We start from the raw sequence: 16,436 nt of genomic DNA on the forward strand, positions 1-16,436 counted from the left end.
AACATTATAGCCAAAACGTGGATTTTTGTGTAATATTTTATTTTATGACAAGCAGATTTATAACGTGGCTTAAAGAATAGACATCAAAGCGTGAACTTTTAAAAATAAAGCATTAAGTTGACAACCCTTGGACGAGTTGATTTCTGATCGTACCGGAGTGAAAATCGTAATGTTGATATAACTTGTGTCTATATGACTCGTGTGGATAACCTTCATGAGGAGACCAGATAAGCAACATAATGTGCAGTTGACTAGACAGTTCGTGCTGGCATACTATCTGTCGTTTCATCTCAGTCATCGTGAAGACATCGAAAACGTCATAATATCTGAAGTCAACAGATCGACGATAACGAACTTCAAGTGCATCATACATAAAGAGCAAGTCTGTAGAATCTGCACTGCACAAGGTGGTAGGTTACATTGAAAGGAATATTGAAAAATCAAATTTTACGCTGGCCGCCTTCCTAGATATAGAGGGAGCCTTTAACAACGTTAAACATGAATCCATAAAACACTCACTTAAAGAATTTAATTTAATTTATCCGGAATTTTGAGGCATTTTTTTTCTTTTTGACGAACGAGCAATGAACTTTGCACAACGTACCTAGGTGCAATGTGTCAAGATCTATTTGACCGACTCTGTCGAACAAACTCACTGTTGAACCTGAGCAAAACTGAAATTAGGGTCATGACAAGAGTCATTGAAAAATGAGGGCCTTTACCAGCAAGGCCCTAATTTTGCAATGACCTGTTGAACCTGAGCAAAACTGAAATTAGAGTAATGACAGGAGTTATTACTGGTCATTGCAAAATGAGGGCCTTTACCAGCAAGTAGACCATGATGTTACTGATTAATGCAGACTCTGTGACGACAAGGAGGAGACGGACACAATTGAACATCTCCTGTTTCGCTGTCCAGCTCTGGCCTACAGACGGCACAGATTAGTTGGTGTTCACTTTTCCACCGTGTCTAAGTTTCTTTTCAACTATGGAACCTGCTATAATCTACAACATCTTTAGAAACTTGAAGTTGCAACCTCAGCACATAATATATTTTTTGTCCAAATTTCTACAACCATCGACACTATTTATTACCTACTTATCACAAAATATTAATATTTAAAAAAGGTTACGGAGCACAATAAAATTCATCAACAATCACGACAGGGTTGCCAAATAACGATTGCATTGATATCAAAATATTCCTAAGGACTATCGGATACATAAGCTTAATTTTCCATACGGTTCCATCAATCTACGATGCACTGGTGTATCAAGTCTGATGCGATGTGATGTATGTTAAATTTGATATTCTGTTTGCAACATATATATAATCTTGATCAAAATACAATTCTATGTCTGTTGAAATCATTATAGATGCTTGAAATTTGAGCAGACATGTTATTACTTCTAGGAAGATTGGTATTATAAATGGTGTATATCGATCCACGTTTGTTTCGTTTGGTGACTTCACTTCAATTTCCTTACGATTATTCTCTTTCCAAACAACCCACACTCTTAATATAGCTACAAATTTACAACACAAATACTAGAAAATTAAAAATAAAATTAAAAAACTTAATTATCTTAATTTACATTCCATTATTTTATGCATAACACAGAGGTTCATGAACAAATGGCAGAACAATCAGCTGAAAATAATAAAGATGGCGTCAATAGTGAAACAAATGGTGGTGGAGATGTCGATGCTGGCGAGGCGGCGGACGGATCGTGGTGGTCGTGGAAATCGTGGCGGTGCCGGTGGCAGCCCCATGATGATGCGTGGCAGTCCTGGACAAGGTTTTCGCGGCAAATTTCGTGGAAAAAACAATTGGATTTAAATTCACAACAAAACGTAATCCAAAATAAAAGAACTTACTAATATAGTAATAAGTGATAAATTAAATGTTTAAATATAAAAGGAAGAGTTATGAATTTCTAACAATCTGTAAATAGAATAAAAAAAGAGAACTAAAATTATTATTCTTAATATAGTCATAGTTATATAGAGGGATAATAAGTTTTTTCTCGTGGAATTTCGATTCCATCACAAAAACAAAATAAAATTTTAAATTAAATTCAAAATTAGCCAACATTTTAAAGTTTATACAATAACAAAAAGACAATTGGGTATGTAAAATGGAAATTTTAAATTTTAAAACAACCATAAGGAAATATAAAGCAATTTGTGTAAAAAAGAATAATAAAAACTTATTTTCCCTCATTCGTTAGCAATTAGGAATTTTCAGAAACTTCTTAATAACATTGTTTGTTATTATATTATTATTAACTTAATTCTATTAATATAGTATATAATAAGAATTATTTTAGTTTTACCAAGAATATAAATTTCCATATTTTTATTTGTGAAAATTGAAAATATTCTTTCCACATTCATTCTTCTCTTTAGTTATTTTATTCTTATTTTTTTTAATTTTGTGATTTGAATTCTCGACAAACATGACGATTATCGTTAGCCTTCCTCTTTCCCGCCCAGTTATCGTTTACACGCTTACACACACACAGACTTTAATTAAGTTCTTGTTTATTATTTTCAATTTCAAAACGAGTTATTTTTGAAATAAGCTATGTAATTAGTAACCAAATTTATTATATATTTAATAATGACCACAACAAAGAAGAAAAAAAGAAATAATGAAAGATTACCCGTTTAAAATAGAGTTTAATGTTATTATTAAATACATTTAAAAATACTGCAAAACACACACCCCCTTGGCATAATGCATACATACACACACATATAAAATATAAAACAAAAAACAACAAGACAAGAAAATATATAACTCCCAAAATGTTTAAATAAAAAGCTTAGAATTATATCCAACATAAAAGACAATCAATCAATTTACGTAAAAAATCGGAATGGTTCTTTTCGAATTAATGTAAAAGAAGTTGTATAAAAAAGTATGTTAACATCAGCCGAGCGGAAACATTTACATGATGAGGAAATTATAAATTTGTTTGACAAAAATTATGAACGTGGTGGTGAGACTTACCATGCAAATGGTTGTGTCTAAAATCTTCTGGTATAGAAAAACTTCAATTCAGTCTGGCTGAATGAGGTTTTTTATTAGGAAATTTTAATTCAGCCTGGCTGAATAAGGTTTTCTATTGGAACATTTTAATTCAGCCTGGCTGAATATGGTTTTCTATAAGAAAACTTCAATTCAATTCAATTCTATTGGCTGAATGAGGTTATTTATAGGAAAATTTCTATTCGAATAAGGTTTTCGATGAGGCAAGGGCGTTCCGATGTTTTTTTTTAAGGATTGTCATATAATAAAGATGTGGATGGGGTGTACCGTTCGCGATTCCTGTTGTGCTAAAAACGCGATTTTACGACTGTTCCGTTGTATATAAAGGATATATCAACTTTATTTGTAACTCATCAAAATAATAATTTTCGACCCTATAACACAAGACAAAAAAAATATATCCGTTTGGCCATTGTAGACTTTATACTCATAGAGAGAGATTGGCAAAATGCTGCATGGTGTGCATTTTTATAACCTCAGCCTTATGGCTAATGTGAGGTTAAATACACTTTGATACAATGAAAATGTGCATCATCGAAATATTGGTTTTAGACCCCATGTTTCTTTGGAACAAATCCGTTTTAGAAAATTTGGAGTCGATTTACGCATATCCGTTCGTTCGTTGTCTGTCTGATCTGGGAATAATCGGTTTCATACAAACGTTGCACATCTTAATATTTCTTCCATACTTAGTTTATGTTCGAAGATGGGGAATATCGCTCCACTCCTTTTGGTACTTCCTCCACAGAATGGTCAAAATTGTGCTAAAAATTTTACAATAACATGCAAACGGACTATCCTACTTTAACGGGGACCCATTGGTCCACTTCTTCTGGTACCTCCCCCACAAAGGGTGAACTATTTTAATGTTTATGAATCCAATATCAGACTAATAAAATGTCCGATTTCAACCAAGCCTAGATCATTTTTGAAGATGGGACAAATTGGTCCACTCCTTCTGGTACCTCCACCACAAAATGGTCAAAATTTTCAATATCTTTAAATCCAATATTAGGCGAATGGAATGCCCGATTTGAACCAAATTTTTCACAACCTCTTATCTTTACCAAGCCTAGATCAAGTCCGAAGGTGGGACCCGTCTTCCCTCTCCTCTGGTACATTCCACGAAAAGGGCCAATATTATTATCGGCAACACCGACTGACACGTTTTTACTTATATATATTTTTTTTTTGTATGTTTGTCAAGTTCCCCACACTTTCATGCATAGTTCCAACTTTTGATACATTGAGGATTTTGGACACATTTTTCACCGAATTGGCTGTATACCGGATATTATGGGTTTTATTTCGGCGTCAAATATTTCTACAAAAGAATAAATATATTTACATTGGATGTTATAGGGTTCTCGCAAAATTTATTGGAATAATCATCATTCATTTGGCTATTGTAAAGATTTTAATACATTTTGGGTCCACATTGGGCGGATACCACCTATAAAAAGGGGATTTTTTCGGATTTTAGAAACGCAGTAATTTGATATTTTAATTTATTGTTGGGTAGCAAATTCCCCTATAATTTTTGTAAGTCTAGGCTTTAGTATTATAACATGGCGAATTTCAGACATCTTTTAGGATCCTATAGGATCCTACTTCATATTGGTATATTTGATCCTAATCGACATCCTCAAATTTTAATCAATCTGCAAGCTACATTTATGGCCAGAAAAACACCATGAGGTGGTGTGTATATTAAAATGTACATTGTATTTGCAACTCCTTGAAATATATACATACATATGTATATATTCTTGACCAGAATAAAATTCTATGCCAGAGCCATGAATCCTCCTGTCTGTTGAAATCACTTTTCTTTGGTGTTGGAAATGGAATATATCGGTCAACGCTTTGGTATAGCTCCCATATAACAGTGCCGTTTGTCCGATTGAACAGTATGATAAAGGCTTTAGCCACATTTTCCAAACGAATGAACGGTAATTTGACTCTCCTGTTTTTTACTGATTTTAAACATAATTAAACAAAATTTTCGATAAAGGTCAATTTTTTGACATAGTAGGAAAGGGTTTTTAATCCATTTCGTAGCATAATTTGGACTTTGGAGTTCATAGTTTTAAGGTTTTCGACAAGGAAACAGATTACATAGTGTTGAGACGGCTGGCTTGTTACCGAACGGTTGTTCCATAAGCCGAGCATAAAAAAGATTTCCAAGCGCGTCGGTCTTGTGACCTTCCCCTTCTACGGGAACCATCAGTAGGCTCGCTTTTATATGCCTTTTGAGCTGGGACATTCTTATTCATTCGCACAACATGGCCTAGCCATCGTAGTCGATGCAGCTCAATACGACAGACTATGTCGATGTCCGCGTATAAATTGTAAAGCACGTGGTTCATTCGACGACGAGATTCACCGCAGATCGGCCCGTAGATCTTTCGGAGAATTTTTCTTTCAAACACCCCAAGAGCTGCCTCAACAGAGTCAGACTGGAATTTTCAGGATATCATTTTTAATTTGTATTGATTTCCGAGCTTATGGCACGCGTATTTAAAGAAAGAATGGTGATCAATGCAATTTTTTTTTTGTCACATTCATAAGCTTCAAATTAATTAAAGGCTCGTTTCAAAGATAAACTAAATGAATATTTTTGGACTCTTTTAAATAAATATGGAGATTCGATTCAGATATAGATTTAGTTTCCATATATAATGTTGTATGCCAAACTGGCTCATATAAAATACACGTCCGATTCCATAGAACGTTCCTCCATTTTAAAGGTATTTTTTTAACAAAATTAATAGGTTACTTGCAGGTGCTATTTTATTTTTCGCAACTGTATGTCTTTGTGGGAACTATTATACAAGTAAATATCCTGTCCTTAATTATGAATAAGCATTTTGGAGGGTTTATGGTTCACAATTTTTTTAAGTGGATAATTTTTATTTATTTATTAATTTATTATTTTTTTTTTTGTTTTTCCATGTTTTTAATGATGCTGATGATGCAGCTTCAGTGGGCACCGCAAACTGTTATGGTTTATAGACGATATACTATATTTTTTTCAATTTAATATGTTTCAAAAAAATCGGAAATTAGATTAAGTTGTGGCATATTATATATCAAAAAATTAAAAAAAAGTTTCGTAGATTTCTTGTAAAAAAATCCATGGCATAATTATGCTATGAAAAAAATCATAAAAAACTAATTTTTTCGTGCTCAAAATGTGTTCAAATGTCAATGATGTCAATCGACCCTGGTAATGATAAGGATATAAAAGAGTCAGCAAAGTATCAAAGTCGGGCTATGTGATGTCCTAGGTCCTTGCTTCTTCCCTTACTTTCTTATAATTTACACCACACGGTAGACCCTATTATAAAAATTTTGGAAATAGTCAATTTACGGATGTACGCCCGACTGTCCATGTATTGTTGTAAACATAGTTCATGTCCAAATAATTATCCGATTGTAATGGAATTTGAAACAATTCCTTTATTTAGCACAAAAATGAAATTGGTTAGAATCGATTTGAAATAGTTTGCCAAAGATGTATCAAAGATTCAACATTTGATACAAATTTGCGTGTTATTAAGGTGACGATACGTCCTCTTTTTTTAGAGTACAATCATTTACGGTAGGCTTAGTCGTTGTACGGCAGCTCTCGTAGGCGGAGTCGAATGTTTTGTCGTAGTCGTTTTTGGTCGGTATTATGTAAAATTTACGACAACGCCAAATTTTGTAATAGTTTTTTTACTATGTTACAAAAAAAAATTTACTTTTAGAACCCTTTTTATATTGTATTGGAAAAACTGTCATTTTGTTTGTTTCATAATTAATATTCTGGCAAGTGCAGTTCTTATGAATATTGAGAAATGCTACAAAATAAATTATATTGTAAAACGGCATTTACATTATAACTTTTTACCGGGTTAACCTACTCGATGAGGATTTATTTGGCATGTATTCAATGGAATTGACAATTGAAACCCACTGGGTTAACGAAATCCGGTACAATGTAAACGTACTATAACAGTTATTCTGTAAATATTGTTAAAATAAAATTATTTTCCTAAGTATTTTTATGCTGTCGTCAATCAAAACTTTCATGACAAATTTGGCTTATTGTAACGACTTTCATAATACCGATTTGTCGTATAAATACGACAGTGCCCAATTTTCAACACGACTACACCAACCGTAATAAGGGCGATTTGTCGTTTATAAAAATCATAAAATATATATATTTTTTTTAATTTTGTAAATACTATTTCTATGTACTTTCAAACCATATGATAAATATTACAGATGCAGACATCCTTTACCGCAAAGTCCAGGAAACAAATAAAAAGTCAAATAATTAAATAAGTACTAAAATAATTTTAAAACAAATGCCTGTGTGTGTATTTATACATTATGCCATTATATAATTGTGATAAACTCGAATATATTTTTAATTGTTAAGTTATAGAACTAGTCATTAAACTATAAAAATATAGTTTGTATGTATGTATATAATTGTAATTATCATTTGTAAATTATTTTCTACCAAATAAGATATTGTTTAAACAAATTCTTTAAAAAAAAAACATTATTTTGTTCCTAAATATATTGGAAAATTGCGACGATTTTTAAAGAAACGTTGTATATTTTATTTTAACGGATCCCATATTTTACTTTTTCAGACCATAAATAAAAGTCCTCCATTAATTTAAAGAATCCATTGATTGTGTACATTGTTGGAATTGTCACACATTTAGCATGAAAATATCAGATAAGACAGTTTTTGAATGAAATCTTGTTTTTAGTAAAGTTGGTCCAAATCTAAAATCTTCCGGGGCTATATCTATATCTGATCTGATTTCAATAAAACTTAACACACTCTATCCTAGTCTCAATTCCTAGTCTTAATTGGGAGTTTGGTGCACCATTTACATAAAATGGGACGAAACTATATATGGGAGCTATATATAAATCTTAACCGATTCCAACAAAACTTCGCATACATAAATCCAGACCTAATTCAGTACTCTGTGCGAATTGTTTTTCTCAATCGGACTAATATTAGGAGTTTGGTGCTCTATTTACATAAAATCGGAAGAAACTATATATGGGAGCTATATCTAAATCTGAACCGATCATAAATGCGATCTGTACTTTGTTCACATAAATATATGGACCGGTGTCCGTTCGTCCATATATAGAATCATAAAGTGATTCTATGCATATTCTCAAAAGGAATCATATGTCTATCTTTCGGTTCGGGTAAAAAAGGCCCTATGTTTTTTTATTTTATATTGGTCTGTTGTTTTGGTCGCTCTAGAGGTCACAATTATGACCTGAATATTTTTAAATTTCATACGTATGACCAAAGATCTAGAATTCAAGACTTTTGTGTGCAAAACGGCAAAATTGTCATTCAATGGCGGATATACCCGATGGCGCGAAATGTAAAATTTTCCTCCCTTAAAAATAATATGAGTAGATGATTAATTTAAACAAACAATCTTTTATTTTATTGTAGATCATTTGTTCGCATGTTAAATTCATATGAAATTTCAGGTGAAAATCTCAACAACTCTTGAAGATATAGTCGGTTTATTGTGATAGCATCAAGTGACGGCTGAAGGCTTCTCAAACTTTAAACGCATTTTTCTCGAAGCAGTGTTTTACGAATGGCGGGCACGATAACTCAAAAACTAATAATCCAATCGGTCCCAAATTTTAACACGTTTCTCTGGGAGTGTATAGCTCTCGTATGAACTAGGATAAAGCCAATCGGTGAAGATCTTCCTTATTTTTATAAACTTAGTTTGTGGCCAAAAATAGGCGATTTTCCAAAAAAAAAATCAAAGTTCCGCCATTTTGTTAATTGTTGTGCGAAGTCCTAGTTCATACGAGAGCCTAACATGTACTCTTTCTAACACAGTTGGAATTTCCCTTAAACATTATTGAAAATATATATTTTAAACAGTAGTATTTCTTTTCATGTAAGTTCAAGCTCCGAACAAGTTCACGAAACTTGGCACACATCATTCTGGACTAAATTCAGTACGCTATGCAATATTAAAACTTTGGTACATTATTTACATTAATTCGGACGAATATATTGGGTTTAGGGTGTTGATATACATATGTGCTGCAAATAAAATGCCTATTTTCGGTATATTGAAGGTTTTAGCCTCATTATCCTTCTTATATAATATGCAGAAAACAGACATTTTACAATGCCATACAAATCATTTTGAAATTTTATTATAACATTTGAAAGCTATAGTTAAATTATATCAATATTTTTGAGTATAGTATCAATCAATAGAATTACTAATATCTGAAAATTAATATTTATCTTTTACTTCCTTGTCTTATTATCTGCAAAACTGATACTCATTCTCACAACAAGTGAAGACTATTTCATTTTAAATTTCTTCTGACTAAATTAACCATCCTTTAAAGCAAACAAAAATATTTTCCAATAAAATAGTTCTAAAACAGAACTAAAATTAATTTCATCTAATACGGTTAATTAACAAGATACTATTCGCCATAGTCAACTAACTAAATGTAAATAATCTAAAATAAATGCGTTAGTAACTCCTTCTTTTGGTTTCACATCCTTACAGCAGACAAGTCAACAAGGATATGATTTTATATTGGCGGTACATTTTTTATTTCCTTTACTTCGTTGTTTGTAATGTTCCGAACATAATGTGCATTAACGAGCACACAACGAGTACCAACAACGTTGTCATATCCTTGAAAAGGATAATTAAGTGATGGGCGTTAGCCAAAACAATGAAAACAAACCCTTTGTGATCTCTGTAAACAAATGCCGCGCACCTAATGTGATACGTGCCGCTCAAATCAACTGATGAGACAAAAACACAAATGGTATGATGACGGACTTTTTGACTTCCTACACTGTGTGGGGGTTTTTCGACATTTCCGCATTTAAGTTACATATATTAACAAGGGCATTTCGTATTTCCTCTTTTGCTAATTCAATTACTATTTTTGGTTCTAGTTCCAAAATGACTAATTACAATGTGCGGCATTTTCGTCGAATAAAGAGTTGTTGTTGGTAGGATCATACAAATTTACTAATATTATCAAGAACTAGTAATTCGGAAACATATTCAATGGACAGAGTCATGCTCAAACAACTTCGAACTATAAATATTAAAAAAAATGATCAGTGCGTTTATACGAGTAAATAAATTATTAATTTTGATTAAAATGTGGCTAAAATATACATTGCCGACAAAAATGGAGTGGAGAAATTGCCTTGCTATGTCCAATATCCCAAATCAAACAGCAAATGAGTGTTGGACAAAGGCCTGTCCTAATACGAATAACAAACTACGTTCGTTTACGCAACAACCTATAATCATATATGAACCAAGACCTAGAATATTTTTTGGCGAAGATATCATTAATAAGGCTTAATTTCCTTCGTTGTTCAAAATACTTTTTAGATAAAATCAGTCGAATGTTTATAGAGGCTATATCTAATACAGTAAATTCTATTAAAAACTGGATATTGGGGTTCAACTTTTATGACAGCTACTCTCAGTCATGGACAATAATTGGTAGGGAGATTTTGTATTCAATGGTAATAGAAAATATTAAAGCCAATTTAGTTGAAAACCTTGCCTAAAGTCACTAAAATACGGAATTTGGGGACTACCCGAAACATTGGCCAATATTTATAATTTTTGGGAGGGTAAGGGTTACCCAAAAAAAGTGGACAAATATAACCCCATTTCAAACCAGTAAGGAAAGTAGTAAAGTCGGACTGGGCCGACTATATGATACCCTTCACCACATTGGGTATGTTCTACAAATGTATCCTAAAGGACGTCGCCTTTTCGAGGGAAAATTTACATAAAATTGAACAAACTTAAATATGTGATCTTTATCTATATCTAAACCGACTAACATCAACCCCTACACATGCCATTCTGCAACCTATGCACTGTTTAAAACTAAATCTCAATCAGACACCCATTGATTTTTTGGTGTACAATTACCATAAATAAGTCATAATTATATTTCAGCGATTAATTTATATTAACTTCAATACATTGCATCAATCGGCCTAGCTATGGATCTTTAGTGCACCATTTACTTAAAATCGGACGAAAATATATATAAGAGGTGTATATAAATCTGAACTTAATTTAGTACGTTATACCAAAATGCAAATCACCAAAGTCCCTGAAAATCATTCAATTTGCACGAATGTTGGCACAGTGTACTGAATTAACTCTAGAATGAAGTGTGCTAAGTTTCGAGAAAATCGGGTCAGATTTAGATATAGCTCCCATATATAGTTTCGCCCGATTTTAGGTAAATGGTACACCAAAGTACCTATATATTATTCGATTTCCACAAAATTTGTCATAGCGTACTGAATTAAGTCTAGAATGATTTGTGCTAAGTTTCTGTTCAGATTTAGACATAGCTCCTATATATATTTTCTTCCGATTTTATGTAAATTGTACACTAAAGACCCAAAGTTCATACGATTGCCAGGCAATTTTGTATAATGAACTGTAGTTAAGATAAATAATTTTCTGGCAAGTCTCGTTGAAATCGATTCAGATTTAGATATAGCTTCTACATATCGTCATCATAAATGCAAACGGACTTAACTACACTTTTACAAATTTTATAGGAGAAGCAAAAACGTTATAAAATCTATAAAAATGGAATATTTGCAAAGTTTAATCGCACTATAGAGCCGTATTTATTATTTGAAACAAATTAAACACAAAAACAACTGTGCATATAATGACACTTTTTTTTAAAAAATTTGGTGACTTTTTTATAGTAAACGTAATTCTACGAGGTACAAAAAGTCAACAAATTTAAAAAAAGTGTCATTATATGCAAAGTTGTTTTTGCACTCGAAATTGGAAAGCGTCAAAATGACCGCCTTCAGCTATCTAGTGTTAATTTTTTTGGTTTTTAAAGGTTTTATGTCAGTTACGTCCTTTTGACATGATTGTCCTTTTGACACAATTGTAGTACAACAAAGTGACTTGAGACTAAAATTTGTACAGCGTATCAAATTGAGTCCGGAGTGACGTGTGTTAAGTTTTGTTGAAATCGGTTCTGATTTAGACATAGCTCCTACACATATTTTTGTCCGATTTTGTGTAAATGGTACATTAAAGCCACTATATTTCTTTCGATTTGTATGACATTTCGCATAGCGCACTTAATTGAGTCTAGATTTCGATATAGCTCCCATATACAGTTTCCATCGATTTTATGTAAATGTTCACCTAAAGACATTAAATATTTCTCCGATAGCGATAGAACTTTGCACAGCGTAATTTTCCACCCAGTGGGAAACAAAAATACCTAATTATAGCTGATTAGTTCAAAAAATGAAGAAAAGCCTTAAAATACCGAATTTTGTTTTACCGCTATATGGGGGCTACAGTAACAAATTGACCGATATATCTCATTTGCAATACCCAGAAGTTTATATAAGTTCTGAATTTCTAGCTTCAATATTACGAGGATTACTTTTTTTACAGGAGTGTAGTTACTTCCGTTTGCATTAATAACCAGTAAGGAAAGTAGTAAAGTCGGGCGGGGCCGACTATATGATACCCTTCACCACTTTGGGTATATTCAACAGATGAATGCTAACAGACGTCGAATTCTGCAACCTATACTAAATTTTTCATTTGTTCAGATATAGGGTTGCTTCTTACAATGGGACAAAATGACCAAAACTCGGGAGAAAATATATATAGAAGCTCTATCCAAATCTGAGCCGATATCAAAACTTTCCACATTTCAAAACTTTAGTACGTTGTGCAAAGTTTGTGTCAATTTTGTGTAAAATCAGACGAAAAAATATATGTAGAAGCTACATCAAAATCTGAACCGATTTCAATGAGAATGGCAGAGATTAACTTATATTAACTACAGTATATTGTACAAAATTGTGTGGCAATCGGACAAACTTTGAGTCTTTAGTGCACAATTTACATAAAATCGGAAGAAAACATAAATAGGAGCTATATATAAATCTGAACCGAGTTTCAGGAAACTTTACACACATCACTCCAGATTCATTTCAGTACACTATGCCAAATTTTACCTTAAATTGGACGAAGATATATATGGGAGCTATATCTAAATCTGAACCGATTTTCAGGAAACTTAACACACATCATTCTAGACCTAATCCATTTCGCTATGCCAAATTTCGGGCAAATCAAAAGATATATAGGGACATTTCTACACCATTTACCTTAAATCGGACGAAGATATATATGGGAGCTATATCTAAATCTGAACCGATTTTCAGGAAACTTAAGACACATCATTCTAAACCTAATTCATTACGCTATGCCAAATTTCGTGCAAATCGAAAGATATATAGGGACTTTACCTTAAATCGGACGAAAATATATATGGGAGCTATACCTAAATCTGAACCGACTTTTCCCAATTTCAATAGGGTTCGTCCTTGGGCCAATTAAGTGACCTGCGCCAAATTTCATCTAAATCGGATCATAAATGCGACCTGTACTTTGTTAACAAAAATACATGGACGGACGGATGGACGAACACGCATAAATCGACTTAAAAAGTAATTCTTTGCATATTCTCAAAAAGAATCATGTGTCTATCTCGTTTCCTTTTGCCTGTTACAAACATATGCACAAAGACATAATACCCTGTACCACAGTGTGGTGAAGGGTATAAAAACATAATATTGTAGTTACGTCCGGTGGGTCCGATTGGCACAACATTTTGCACAACGTACAGAAGTTACTATAACATTACGTGTGGCAAGTTTTGTTGAAATCTGTTCAGATTTAGATATAGCTCCCAAATATAGTTTCGTCCGATTTTAAGTAAATGGTGCACCAAATTTTGTCCGATTGGACAAAATTTTTTAAATGTTTTTGAATACATTTAAAAAGTTTTATTGCTCCAATTTTGCCAAATAAATACTTATATAGGATGTACTACATACATTATTGTTAATCCTTATCTCTTCATATCGGCTATATATATTTTAAAAAAAGTTATGCCATCAATGTATGCCAATCAATGCCCCAAATTAAATTAGAGAGTTCTAGCTCTTCGTCTATTTAATAGTTTGGTGCACACTATTTCCTTTATCATACGCATAACCACATGCAAAGAATCTTGAGCTCTAGATGTTTTCGATATAAATAGATATTTTAGTGTATTTCAATACTACTTGTGTTTTTTTTTTTGTACAAATTACAAAAAACTTTGTTACAGTTATTTATTTCGATATCCGATACCCATGTATCAAATCTAGTGATTTACAATGAGAGCTTCGTATCGAAAACGACATTGCCGAATGTGCACCGATGCCGAAGGTGCCCCAGTCTCCCCTTCCTATTATTCGACATTTTAGGCTAATTTTTCAAAAAAATCTTTCTCTAAACATTACCAATAGCGGGCCATGAGCAGCCATATTCACCCTATTGAAAAGTCACGATTCATTTTCAGTATGTACAAGGTCCAAGCCCATTTTCCAATCTGAGTGTAAATAGATTGGTGTTTCGTTTTCCTCTGTTATCAATTTTCCACGACATAGGTATTTCGGAGGATATAAGATGTGTGGATCATCATTACGGCGTTTTACTTTTATTTGAATAGGGATTTAATACATTTTAAATTTGTTAGGCATCATTAACTTTGTTAGGCTTTTTTTCTTCCTCAGGGCCACTTACACTTTTTGTAAAATTCTAAACGAACGAATTCGAGTGACTTACGACCAAACTCCTTGGTTTTGAAAAATATGTCATTTATTTTTGTTTTGAATCAAAAAATATTTGTTTACATAAACAAAGGTTTGGTCGTAAGTCACTAGAAATCGTTCGTTTAGAATTTTACAAAAACAGGCTGTTACACATCTTAAAATAATTTAGAATTGAGGATATACTTACCATAATCGTACGTATAAAACGTATGAAAAATTTAACATCGATAAATTCAACCGTTTTCGATGTAAAACCATTTAAAAAAATTGAATTTGTGAAAGGTCTTATAATAGAAGATTTAAAGGGTTTCTTAAGAAGCTTTCGTATCTTCATTAAAAAGTCAAGTGAAGAAGTGTTTTGCAAGAATATGATCTTATGATCTACTATTATGAGTAACTTCTGATCTTCTATAAGATGCCTTTTATAAGACCTTCTGTTTCGCTTTATACCCAAGATGCTATTTAAAACTACATTGAAATTGAAAGATTTTTTTTTTAATATTCAAATACTTAATTTATTTTTCAAACAACAAAATATTTAACACATACATACAATTGTTAACTAAAATATAACACTTAAATATAAATAAATAAAAAACTTTGTACAAAAGAATTCCACAGATAGGCGGAAAATCTAAAAATATTGCTAATAATCTCGAGTTAGTAATTTAACCAAATCTCCAATATAGGCCTGGGCCATTTGTAGAGTTTCATATTTGGATAGGCGACGATCATGCCCAAGCGAGGGCACAACATCGCGTAGCTTTTCAAAGGCGTCATTGAGGCTGTTCATGCGACGACGTTCACGGGCATTTGCGGCAAGGCGCCGTTTGCGTAAAACTTCTTGAGAACACGCCACAGTTCCCGTCGGCGACGACGATGATGATGAGGACGACGATGAAGAACTGCGATTAAGTTTACCATATGATTTTGTTGAAGTTTTCATAATTTTATTTTCAATTTTTATGGGATTATATTTCAGCGATTTCAGGGGTGTGCTGCCAATTCCATTTGGTGTTTCTGTGGATGGTTGTGATGATGTGGAGAAATTATTATGCGCCATATTATTCCAATGTTGTTGATGATTTTGTTGTTGTTGCTGCTGCTGATGATAGTTGTTGTAGAAATTTTCCAATTCATATGTGGAGGTGGGTATTGGTGTTTCCAAGCCAAATTCATTGCTGGTATTTGAATCGGACATTGAATCTGTGTTATGTAGTTCCATTGAATCCATCACATGAGCGAAATTCATATCTAAAGGATTGTAGGGATGATGATGTCCAGCGGCGTTGTTCTGCTCATAGGCCATAAAATTGTTTCCCGTTGTGGAGCAGTGGGTATTTTCCGATGAGATTGTTGATGATGACAAGTATTGAGGGAAATAAAATTGTTCGGTAAAATCGTTGGATAACATTTTGGTTGATTTTTTTCTTTCTTTAAGTCGAGAGCGATAAAATGTTGTATTACTCCTTGAAAGGATCTTTAGAGACTGTTGCTATAACAGCATCCTGCCGTTACCTTTTATACTCTTAGTGCACATGCAAAGGTAATCTTGGCACTTGCTTCTGATTGGTCAGCGCCAGTGTGTTTACCTGTTCATCACATCTCTGATTCGTTGTTCTCCTTAGTTTTTATTTTTTTGTTGT

The 16,436-nt window shown here is 32.7% G+C and overlaps 1 protein-coding gene across 1 annotated transcript; it reads right to left on the reverse strand.

Annotated features, from left to right (window-relative positions):
• Window positions 1-15,436: 15,436 nt before the first annotated feature.
• Window positions 15,437-16,204, reverse strand: LOC133320950 (basic helix-loop-helix transcription factor amos-like). Its single transcript, XM_061530044.1, has one exon. The coding sequence runs from the start codon at window positions 16,202-16,204 to the stop codon at window positions 15,437-15,439; it is 768 nt and encodes a 255-aa protein (XP_061386028.1).
• Window positions 16,205-16,436: the final 232 nt, after the last annotated feature.

Source organism: Musca vetustissima, unplaced genomic scaffold (assembly GCF_032173495.1).
Source record: "Musca vetustissima isolate MV318-11 ecotype Yass unplaced genomic scaffold, APGP_CSIRO_Mvet_v1 utg41810, whole genome shotgun sequence".
Lineage (NCBI taxonomy): Eukaryota > Metazoa > Arthropoda > Insecta > Diptera > Muscidae > Musca > Musca vetustissima.